General features: G+C 38.1%; 1 protein-coding gene across 2 annotated transcripts in view; it reads right to left on the reverse strand.

Moving 5' to 3' along the window:
- Nucleotides 1–9,881, reverse strand: part of LOC120882198 (ras-related GTP-binding protein B) — a 39,856-nt gene extending 29,975 nt beyond the window's left edge. The window contains exons 1-3 of one of the 2 annotated variants that reach the window (XM_040266083.1): nt 9,135–9,881; nt 8,288–8,321; nt 2,711–2,810 (exon numbers count right to left, since the gene is read on the reverse strand). In XM_040266083.1, the coding sequence (XP_040122017.1) occupies nt 2,711–2,810; nt 8,288–8,321; nt 9,135–9,226 (226 nt within the window). In that variant the 5' untranslated portion in view covers nt 9,227–9,881. The remainder of the gene's footprint in view (nt 1–2,710; nt 2,811–8,287; nt 8,322–9,134) is intronic. The other variant, XM_040266082.1, reaches the window with a different exon arrangement.
- Between the last annotated feature and the right edge of the window lie 2,068 nt (nt 9,882–11,949).

Genomic DNA, 11,949 nt, shown 5'->3' on the forward strand with positions numbered 1-11,949 from the left:
CAAATCATAGTACACTCTAAGTTTAATAAAATGAAACTGGACTTTTTTCAGCAATGACAAACTAGAAAAACACTAAAACATTCAAGGTGATATAATATTTTAGAATATGTACTCTTTCACTACTCTTAAAGAAAATTAGCAATTGAACAAAAATGAATAGTAAGCAAAAATCAATATACTATACATATTTTTATTTAGTCCATAAGTTTAGCAGTAGAACTCAGACCTTTCTTCCAGAAATGACAAGCTAGTTAATGATACACTAAAGCATTAAGGTCAACATAATATTTTGAAGTACACTTTTATAAACTTTAAGAAATACAGTAATTACTAACAAAGTATTATCAATAAAGGTACCACTTGAGATAGCCCCAAGAGCCCTGTCCCATGCACAGGAAGCTCCATAAAAACATTTGTTAAATAAATGGCCTATTTAAATGTATAGGGTTCATATAATTTGCAATATTCTGTTTATAACTTTTTAATGAAGCTGCTAGATTATTTCAAAACTATTTTAAGTAGATTGACTAGCTCTGAAATTTGGGTGATAAGACTATTCATCAGACTCAAAGTAGTCATTCAACTCTGATTAGCTAAAGACAAAAATATTAATTGGACTTAAAAACAACTTCAATGAAAGGTGCAGAACTTAAAACACAAAGAGAAGTCTGCCAGAAATTGCAGCTGTAGCATAATGAATAAAGCAAGAGCACAGACTGACATTCTAGCTCTAACATTCATGAGTTGAGTGAGCTTAACTTCAAGGTCATATTTTCTTCATCTATTAAAATTAAGTTCATATGAGAACTGAAGTAAATAGAACAGCAATATAATTAAACATTACCTTCATCTGTTCTACTGAAACCATTTGATTAAGGTCCAAGGATTAAACTTGGAAGAACAGAAAAAAAATTAAAATACAACCAATCAAAACAGGGAGGAGTCTGAATAGGTACTTTCTAGAAGAAAGTCTCTTGAGGCATAATAGACCATAGGACCCTGTCCTGACCAAAATTGCTGATAAATGACTTAGATGAAAACTAGATGAGATGCTTATCAAATGTAAAAATTGCACATAGCTAGGAAGGATAGTTAACATATCAGATGAGCAAATAAGTAGCTAAAATGAAAATAGGATCCAACTCCTTTTCTATGGATAAGGAAACTGAGGCCCAGTGAGATAGTAACATGTTCTAAATTTCAAAGTTAACATTTCATGGGCTAAAACAATCAAAACTGAATAATTCAATAAACATTTATTCATATGTTCAAAATGTTTTCTGCACAAGAATCAGAAGGATGATTTGTGTTTTAATAAAAATATATGTGAAAAGAAATTTTTTTTTAGTATGACTCAGTATAATGAAAGCCACTCCATAGAAGGAGAGTGGGGGCTAGACTGTGCTAACAGCAGTGTGATACCCAGAACAAGAGATGTACTAGTCATACTCTCCTGTGATTAGACCATGTCTTCATTTAAATTGCAGCTCTAAAAAAGTATAGACATATTCAAATAAGTCCTTAAAAATGCTTCAAAATGATGTTAAATGAGAGAGAGATGGAGGAACCAGAGATTTTTAACTTAAGGAAGATAAGATTTGGGAGGCAAGGGATGGCTAGGATAGATTGAGACATTAATCATACTAAAATATTTGCAGAGACTCAAGAGAACAGAAAGGGTACCAATCAATAGAAATAAAGGGAAACAGATCTGGGGCTTTAACTAAGAAATAACTTTCTAATCATTAAAGCATACCCAATTATGAGAGTCTATACTATACTCTAAGCACTTTAAGAACAGAAAAGAAGTTTCTTTCTCCTTTGTATCCTAGCATCTGGAACATAGGAGTGTTTTAAAAATGTTTGTTGTTCTTGAAACCAGAATGAAATAACCTTTGAAGTAGTAGGTAGCTTGTCCCTAAAAGTGTTCAAGATGCTAGTAACCCAGATCAGGAAAAATTGAAAGCCAGGTAGGACAATGGTTTTGTTACCTAAAGGCCAAGGACCAAGGAAGAATCCAAAAATGCATGGATGCTACAAAATGAAATGGCATTATAGCCTAAAGACAGAAAGGGTCTCCCAGGAGCATAGGTCCACTGGGCATCCATGGCAGCCCAGCAAGCTTGTACTAAGAAATCAGATTTAAGATTCAAACCATAAAGGGCAATGAAACATTTCTCAAGTCAAAGCTTGAATTCCAACAAGAACATCTATGTATATCCAGGAAGAAAAATAGCAGAGTACAGATCCAGATAATCTTCCTCTGACAGCCTCCCAATGCCAGCAATTTACCTTTTAATAAGACTAGGACTAACTACTGCTTTAAAAATCATAGATTTTAATGTTATGCTTGTTAATACCTATAAATTAATTTCTTTTTACATAATAACAGTTAAAAACAAATACCCTCCCCCACATAAAAAATGAACAAACAAAAGGACCCCTATGCTTGTTGAGAAAGAACAGGATAAAAATGAAGTTGGACAAGGATATCCCATTTGGAAAGCAACCTAGAAAGGAAAGAACTTCTCCAAGAGAGCCAGCAGTAGTAACCAGAATTAGGTCACATCCTTCTGAGAAGGAATGAAAAATAAAAAAGGAAAAGTGCTCAAAAACAAATCTGTCAGTTTCTGTATCACCAAGTTACTGCAACCAAGTGTGTTATTCAGATTAAGATCACACGACTTTACAATAAGATAAAACATCTTACTTGTTGCACCAAGACGACGTGTGTCTCTTGCAATATAATTTGCAAAGATAATAGACCTCATGCTGGTCTTACCCGACCCACTTTTACCCATCAACAGCACCTAAAGACAAAATGTGAAAAGAGAAAAGAAAAAAGTCAGCAATCAAGGGCAAATCAAATCTAAAGGGATCTATTTATCTCTTGAACTTGGTATTTTACAAGTGACAGTACACACAACCTAAAGTGGATACTTGTAACTGACTAGTTCTCTGACCAATGTGAACATGGAGGTACCTAGAATTCCAGAGACCAGTCACTTACCTGTCATAAGTAACAATTTCTATTGGTGATAGAATCACAGTGAATTTACCATGTGATAAATATATACTATCATACATTCAGTATTACATTAGTGAGATAAAGGAAACTTCAATAATCTGATGAAAGGAATCAACTTAACAGGAAACTCTCATAATCTAATATTTTATGCACTGCACTATCTGTCAGGGTACTTCAGTATAAATGAAAATTCACCCTCCTACTCAAGAGTCAACCTTACCACTTCTGCCATTAATTTGATCCCTTTTACTCACCTTCATGATTTTGTTTCATTATTTACTCTTTTGCACTGTGCATGTGCTCAGTTGCTCAGTTGTGTCCGACTGTTTGTAACTCCATGAAGTGTAGCTCGCCAGAATACTCTGCCATGAGATTTTCCAGGCAAGAATACTGGAGTGGGTTGCCATTTCCTTCTCCAGGGTATCTTCCCAACCTAGGGATGAAACCAATGTCTCCTACATTGGCAGGTGGATTTACCACTGAGACACCTGGGAAGTCCTAGTTACTCTTTTATTTCTTGTCATAAGTGTCCCATTGCTTACAGGATCAAGTCCTTAAACTACATATAAGACCCTCCTTGATCTGGCTTATCTATTCCTCTGCCTTTGTCTTCTGACCCTCCTAACCTGAAACTTGTAGAGTCCAGCCACAATGAACTGAACTGCTTGTGGTTCCCTTGAATGTGTCAGGTCTCCAGGGAGCCCAGTTCTATGTCATTTTTTAGGCTGAAATCTCTTCCATTAACTTTACACTCCCTTTTTTTTCTTTTTTCAGCTAAGCTCCACTTATCCTTTAAGACTTGGCTCAGCAATCATCTCAACAATTTCTCTGATTCCAGAAAACATAGGCAAAACACTCTCTGACGTAAACCACAGCGGGATCCTCTACGACCCACCTCCCAGAGTAATGGAAATAAAAGCAAAAATAGACAAATGGGACCTAATTAAATTTAAAAGCTTTTGCACAACGAAGGAAACTACAAGCAAGGTGAAAAGACAGCCTTCAGAATGGGAGAAAATAATAGCAAACAAAGCAACTGACAAAGAATTAACCTCAAAAATATACAAGCAGCTCCTGCAGCTCAATTCCAGAAAAATAAGTGACCCAATCAAAAAATGGGCCAAAGAACTAAATAGACATTTCTCCAAAGAAAACATACAGATGTCTAACAAACACATGAAAAGATGCTCAACATCACTCATTATCGGAGAAATGCAAATCAAAACCACAATGAGGTACCATCTCAGGCTGGTCAGAATGGCTGCTATCCAAAAGTCTACGAACAATAAATGCTGGAGAGGGTGCAGAGAAAAAGGAACCCTCTTACACTGTTGGTGGGAATGCAAACTAGTACAGCCACTATGGAGAACAGTGTAGAAATTCCTTAAAAAACTGAAAATAAAACTGCCATACAACCCAGCAATCCCACTGCTGGGCATACACACTGAGGAAACCAGAATTGAAAGAGACACGTGTACCTCAATATTCATTGAAGCATTGTTTACAATAGCTAGGACATGTAAGCAACCTAGATGTCCATCAGCAGACGAATGGATAAGAAAGCTGTGGTACATATACACAACGAAATATTACTCAGCTATTAAAAAGAATGCATTTGAATCAGTTCTAATGAGGTGGATGAAACAGGAGCCTATTATACAGAGCGAAGTAAGTCAGACAGAACATCAATACAGTATATTAATGCATATATATGGAATTTAGAAAGATGGTAATGATGACCCTATATGTGAGACAGCAAAAGAGACACAGATGTAAAGAACAGACTTTTGGACTCTGTGGAAGAAGGCAAGGGTGGGATGATTTGAGAGAATAGCATTGAAACATGTGTATTATCATATGTGAAACAGACCGCCAGTCCAGGTTCAATGCATGAGACAGGGTGTTCAGGGTTGGTGCACTGGAATGACCCAGAGGGATGGGATGGGGAGGGAGGTGGGAGTGGGGTTCAGGATGGGGAACACCTGTACACCCATGGCTGATTCATGTGAATGTATGGCAAAAACCACCACAATACTGTAAAGTAATTAGCATCCAATTAAAATAAATAAATTAAAAAATAATAATTTCTCTGATTCCAATTCCCTAGGCTGGCTTAGGTATATTTCATTCTTTTCTCCCACGATACTCTTATGACACTGCAAAGACCATAATGCATTGCAGTTATTCAATTTTTGTTTTGGTGTGTCTCTCACAAGACTCTGAGCTCCTGCATGGCAGGGAGAATCCCCTTTGAGTCTTCAGTGCCTAACATATAACAGTCATTTAAAATATGTTCATCAAAAGAATGAGCAAGCTATCAAAACAAAGATATAAAACAAGCAAATTTTTAGCAATGAGAATTGTCCAATAGAAACAGTGAAGGTAAACACCTTCTAGTCAGTGACAGCATTTAACAAAGACACTTGCACTAAGAGAGAAACTAGGTGATGTAACTTTTAAGAGCCTTTTTCTCACTTAAAATTTATGAACTATAGTTCCAATTACTTTGATTTTCAAATGAGGGGTACACATTTTATCTTCAATTCTAAGATATTTTATAAAAAATTATAATTACATATATTGAGAATATTAAAAAAGTAAACTACACTCAAGTTCAACTTAATCTAACTATTTAGCTATATAACTTTATCTTACTAAGGAAATGTCACTAATAATATTGTTAAAAGTTGTTAGAAAAAAGTTTTATTTTTACTCTTAATCATTTACAAATTTTTGGTATTTTTAGGCATCCTTGTTGATAGCAACTTTAGACAGGCTCATCAAGAACATTTCCTCTGCAAACTAAAGTTTTATAACTTAATTATTAGATAAAGGCTAAAGTGTATTTCTTTTTTTGTTAATTGAATATTCAGTTCTGTTCAGTTGCTCAGTCGTGTCCAACTCTTTGCGACCCCATGAATCGCAGCACACCAGGCCTCCTTGTCCATCACCAACTCCCAGAGTTTACTCAAACTCATGCCCATCGAGTCGGTGATGCCGTTCAGCCATCTCATCCTCTATTGATGTGACTGGTGATAGACGCAAGGTCCGATGCTATAAAGAGCAATATTGCATAGGAACATGGAATGTCAGGTCCATGAATCAAGGCAAATTGGAAGTGGTCAAACAGGAGATGGTAAGAGTGAACGTCAACATTCTAGGAATCAGCAAACTAAAATGGACTGGAATGGGTGAATTTAACTCAGATGACCATTATATCTACTACTGTGGGCAGGAATCCCTTAGAAGAAATGGAGTAACCATCATGGTCAACAAGAGAGTCTGAAATGCAGTACTTGGATGCAATCTCAAAAACGACAGAATGATCTCTGTTCGTTTCCAAGGCAAATCATTCAATATCACAGTAATCCAAGCCTATGCCCCAACCAGTAATGCTGAAGAAGCTGAAGTTGAACAGTTCTATGAAGACCTAAAAGACCTTTTAGAATTAACACCCAAAAAAGATGTCCTTTTCATTATAGGGGACTGGAATGCAAAAGGAGGAAGAGCAGGGCAAAGCCTAATAGAGTTTTGCAAAGAGAACGCACTGGTCATAGCAAACACCCTCTCCCAACAACACAAGAGAAGACTCTACACATGGACATCACCAGATGGTCAACACCAAAATCAGACTGATTATATTCTTTGCAGCCAAAGATGGAGAAGCTCTATACAGTCAGCAAAAACAAGACTGGGAACTGACTGTGGCTCAGATCATGAACTCCTTATTGCCAAATTCAGACTTAAATTGAAGAAAGTAGGGAAAACCACTAGACCATTCAGGTATGACCTAAATCAAACCCCTTATGATTATACAGTGGAAGTGAGAAATAGATTTAAGGGAGTAGATCTGATAGATAGAGTGCCTGATGAACTATGAAAAATAAATTGAATATTAATACACAATATTTATCCTTGGGTTGGTCAGATCCCCTGGAGGAGAGCTTGGCAACCCACTCCAGTATTCTTTCCTGGAGAATACCATGGAGAGAGGAGCCTGGCCAGCTGCAGTCCATAGAGTCTCACAAAGCTGGACATGACTGAAGCGACTTAGCATTCATACAAACAACATTTATGACAAAATAATTAGTTACAATAGTTTCAGGTGTACAGAACAGTGATTCATTTTTTGCAGAGTATATTCCACTATATGTTATTACAAGATATTGGGTATAATTCCCCATGCCATACAGTAATATTTGTTGCTTATCTATTTTGTATATAGTAGTTCGTATCTGTTACTCTCATACCCCTAAATTGTCCTTCTCTCCTTTGTAACCAGTAGTTTGCTTCTGTTTTTGCCTCTATTTTGTGTATAGATTCATCTGTATTAGTTTTTAGATTCCATATATAAGTGACATCACATAGCATTTGTCTTTGTTTTATTTGACTGAGCATAATATTCTTTACGTCCATCCATATTGCTGCAAATGGCAATATTTCATTTTTTATGGCCTTGATTTTTAATTTAAGAAATCTTATTTTAATAGCTTGTGAAAGACTTATCAAGGTTAACTGTATTAAGTACTAATTTAAGTGCTCTATCTGCATTTGCTCATTTAAGCTTAATAACAATCTTATGAGATAGGTAACATTATTATCACCATTTTATAAATGAGGAAGCTGAAAAGTTAAAAGGGTCAGAAATTTGCTCCAGAGCTGTGCCCTTATCAATTATTTCTAAACCCCAAGGTGGGGAACATTACCATAAGAGCACAATTCCATTTGGAGAACTCACATGAAACCTTATAGTGGTAATATCTGAGCTGGGTTCAACATAAATGTACAGGCAGAGACATGTGCAGTGCATGTGCATAATTTGCCCCAAATGCAAATTAATCTGTAAACTTGGAGAAAAACATACTCTGCATGGCTACGATAGGGTTTAAAGGTGTGGCAGATGATTTAGTCAGGAATATAATTTATTTATTTTTAATATAAATTTATTTAGTTTATTTGGAGGCTAATTACTTTATAATATTGTATTGGTTTTTAAAAGGCATTCTATAAGATGAATCTTTTGGATTGTATTCAGTGGGCTTTGGGAAGTTATAAAAAGTTCTTTAGTATGTGAATGGGAGATTTCTATGTTAGAAAAAATTAAATCTGATAGCAAAGAAGGGGACAAGAGTCAGGGAGAACACGTAGAAGGCTCCTACAACCGTCAAGAAAAGATGGCAAATGTGACCACAATTATATTTCCTAAACAGTAATTTCTTACCTTTAGTTCATGTTTTTGATGTACCTAAAACATCTTACCTTTTTCTTCATGGCTGTATTTGGTAGCACCCACCTGCAGATATAAACCAAAAGACAGAGTTTCCATGATCCAGCTGCCTTGGAAATTGGAATGAAAGAATTTTTTTTTTTAATGCAGAGGTGCAAAAGAGCATATTTAGCACAACAGCTAAGTACAGCTGTGTGGCAGACCTTAGTTAAGTAGAGGCCATCAATTTCTTAAATTATAAAACTGTGTTTATTCTCCCTTCTCCCCTAATTACCTGCTGAGGAGATAGCTCCTAGGAAGATGTATTTAGAAATATAAATGAATTAAAATTCAACATTCAGTTTTTTAATCACCTTAAAAATCTATCAAAGCAACATGTACAAATGTTTTAATAAATCAAACAATATTGTCATATTTGAATATATTTTTTCAGTCAGCATATTTTTATAAATCTTTATCCCTTCAGCTGTCCTTCAAAGTCATATCTCACTCATCACAGGCACAAAGTATATAAATTCTCAAATTCAAGTACAAATTGGCACAGAAAGCATTCTCAAGCCACTGATCTCTGCCCAGGAAAAACCAGCTCTCTTCTCAGTCTTCTTATTCTCAACATGATGACGTCAAATCTTTATGGACAATTCAAAACAATCCAGATTGCCTCTTTACACAATCCTCACTCCCCGGAGTGATATCACGCCTGTCTCAACAACCAGGCCTCTTGATAGCTTATCCAATCACCAAAAGCAACCTTACTGGCAAACCAAAGCAATTTATCATAGGGTGGGGTATTCTAATTCACAATACTCCCTTCAGTTAGAACGTCTATGCCCCCCCACCACCTCCGCTTCCAGTTTTCAGTTAATACCCTTCACCTACCCAAGCGATCCTTCCGGTTCCCCTATAGGAGGATCCATTCTGGGCCCCATATTCTCTTTCTCCATCTTTTTTTCAGAGTCAGATTCTTCCATCGTGCAACAAGTCTTTTCCAGTCTCTTCTAAATCCGCAGTACTCTCTCTCTCTCTTTTTTTTTCCTTGTTCACCCCCTCAGCCGCCTGTTCCCGTCGCGTACGGTCCTTAGGCCTGTTCTATTCTCGCCTCCGCCTTTGTCCACTGGGGGTCCGCTTTCCGCACGGTTACCTTTACCGACTGGAACTTGGCCTCAAGGCACCGCCGAGCCGGCCAGCGCAAAGGCTAAGTGATTCGGTGATGCAAAGGAAGAGATGGAGGATGAGAAGGAAAGAGGGATAGCGGGAGGTTCGTCTCAAGTTTGGGCCTCAGGACCCAAGGTCTTGAAACCCAAAGGGGACTTCACTCGCAAAGAGGTGGGGATGAGGAAGGCAGAGGTGGCAGAAAGAGCAGACCCGTGCCGTAGGCACCAAGCGATGAATGCCTCAGTAGGCTCCTTGTTCCCGAGCCTAACTGCTCCGGAGAGTCCGCTGGAGGCAGCGGCGACTACGACCTAATAGCCCGCCCTTCAGAAGCGCAGGTAAACCACCGCAGCCACCCTACTGCAGGCCAGCATCACGTGGGCACCTGCCTTAAACCCGGAGCTTGTCACGTGACTGCCGCTTCCCTAGGGGCCAGTGGGCTGAGACGAATACCATAGAGACTGCGCGGAAAAAGACAGAGTGCCACCCATTGCCGTCACGTGGCCCAAGCTCTTACAAAACCCAAGCTCCGTTTAGCGCTGCCAGCCTGAAGGGGCTTTCCTTGTGGGCCACCTGGCCCCACCTCCCCCGGAGAATTAAAGGAGCCAGTTGTAATTTTAGTGTCTCAAAGCTAGCTTTTTTTTTTTTTAACTGTAGCGTCACCCTTGGTGTTTTTCAGTGATGAGAGCCAAACATTTTTTTCTCCTTGTTTTTTACGTATTTGTGTTTTTATTACTGATATTAACCCATATGTGTGACTGAGCTTGGAACTAATGAGTTAATATATCCAAAGTGCTTACAACTGCTTCTTCCACATAGTGCTCAATAAAAGTAATTATTGCTGGGATCAGGGGTTCATCAGGAAATTTAGGACTTACACATAGCTCTCTGAAAGTAAGAGAATTATATAGGGGCATATCGCAGGTGGCTCTAATGATAAAGAAGATATCTCTTATGTGCAGGAGACATAAGAGACTGGAGTTCGATTCCTGGGTCAGGAAGATTCCCCTGGAGAAAGACATGGCAGCCCACTACAGTGTTCTTCCCTGGAGAATCCCATGGACAGAGGAGCCTGGTGGGCTGACCAACTAAACACATACAGATACAGATATATGTATTATATCTATAAAGTAATATATATTATATCTATATATATATGTGTGTATACATAAATATATATAAGCCACATGTATATATTCCTTAAAAAGGAAGGAAAGAAAGACTGGAGGCAGAGTAGGAAGGACAGAACAAAGGGAAGGAAAACTGTACAGAAACAAGATACAGTTTTGCCCCCAGATGTCTCCATTTAACCTTCTATATGATTCCGTCTTACGACAAATGACTTGCCTCAAGAAAAATTCATTCTATTCTGACCACGATTCTTTAGCTCTGTCATTGTTCAGTTGCTCAGTCATGTCCAGTTCTTTGGGACAATCCCACCCCTCCATGGGCTGCAGCACCCAGGCTTCCCTGTCCTTCACTGTCTCACGAAGTTTGCTCAAACTCATGTGCATTCAGTCGGTGATGCCAGCCAACCATCTCATCCTCTGTTGCCCCCTTTCCTCCTGCCCTCAGTGTTTCTCAGCATCAATTCTTAGGCGCTCAGTCTTCTCTATGGTCCAACTCTCACATCCATATATGACAACTGGAAATATCATAGCTTTGACTAAAGAGACCTTTGTCAGCAAAGTGATGTTTCTACTTTACAATATTCTGTCTGGGATTGTCATATCTTTTCTTTCAAAGAGCAAGCATCTTTTAATTTCAGGGCTGCAGTCACCATCTGCAGTGATTTTGGAAGACGAAGAAAATAATGTCTGTCACTGTTTCCATTATTTCCCCATCTATTTGCCATGAAGTGATGAGACCAGACGCCATGATCTTAGTTTTTTGAAACTTGAGTTTTAAGCCAATTTTTTTCACTCTCCTCTTTCATTTTCATTAAGAGGCTCTTTAGTTCCTCTTTGATTTCTGCCATTAGGGTGGTGTCATCTGCATATCTGAAGTTATTGATATTTCTCTTGGCAAACTTGGTGCCAGCTTAAGCTTCATCTAGCTGGGCATTTTAAATGATAGTCACTGCATATAAGTTAAATAAGCAGGGAGACAAGATACAGCATTGACATATTCCTTTCCCAATTTTTAACCAGTCCGTTGCTTCATGTAAGGTTCTAACTGTTGCTTCTTGTCCTGCATATAGGTTTCTCAGGAAACAGGTAAGGTGGTCTGGTAGTCCCATCTCTTGAAGAATTTTCCACAGATTGTTGTGATCCACACTGTCAGAATGTTAGTGTAGCTGATGAAGCAGAAGTAGATGTTCTTCTGGAATTCCCTGGCTTTTTCTGTGATCCAGCAAATGCTGGCAATTTGATCTCTGGTTCCTCTGCCTTTTTAAAATCCCACTTGTACATCTGGAAGTTCTCAGTCCATGCACTATTCAAGCCTAGCTTGAAGGATTTTGAGCATTACTTTGCTAGTGTGTGGGATGGGTGAGGGTGGGTAGTAGTTTGAACATTCTTTGGCATTGCCCATCTTTGGGATT

This window comes from Oryx dammah, unplaced genomic scaffold (assembly GCF_014754425.2).
Source record: "Oryx dammah isolate SB20612 unplaced genomic scaffold, SCBI_Odam_1.1 HiC_scaffold_23, whole genome shotgun sequence".
NCBI lineage: Eukaryota > Metazoa > Chordata > Mammalia > Artiodactyla > Bovidae > Oryx > Oryx dammah.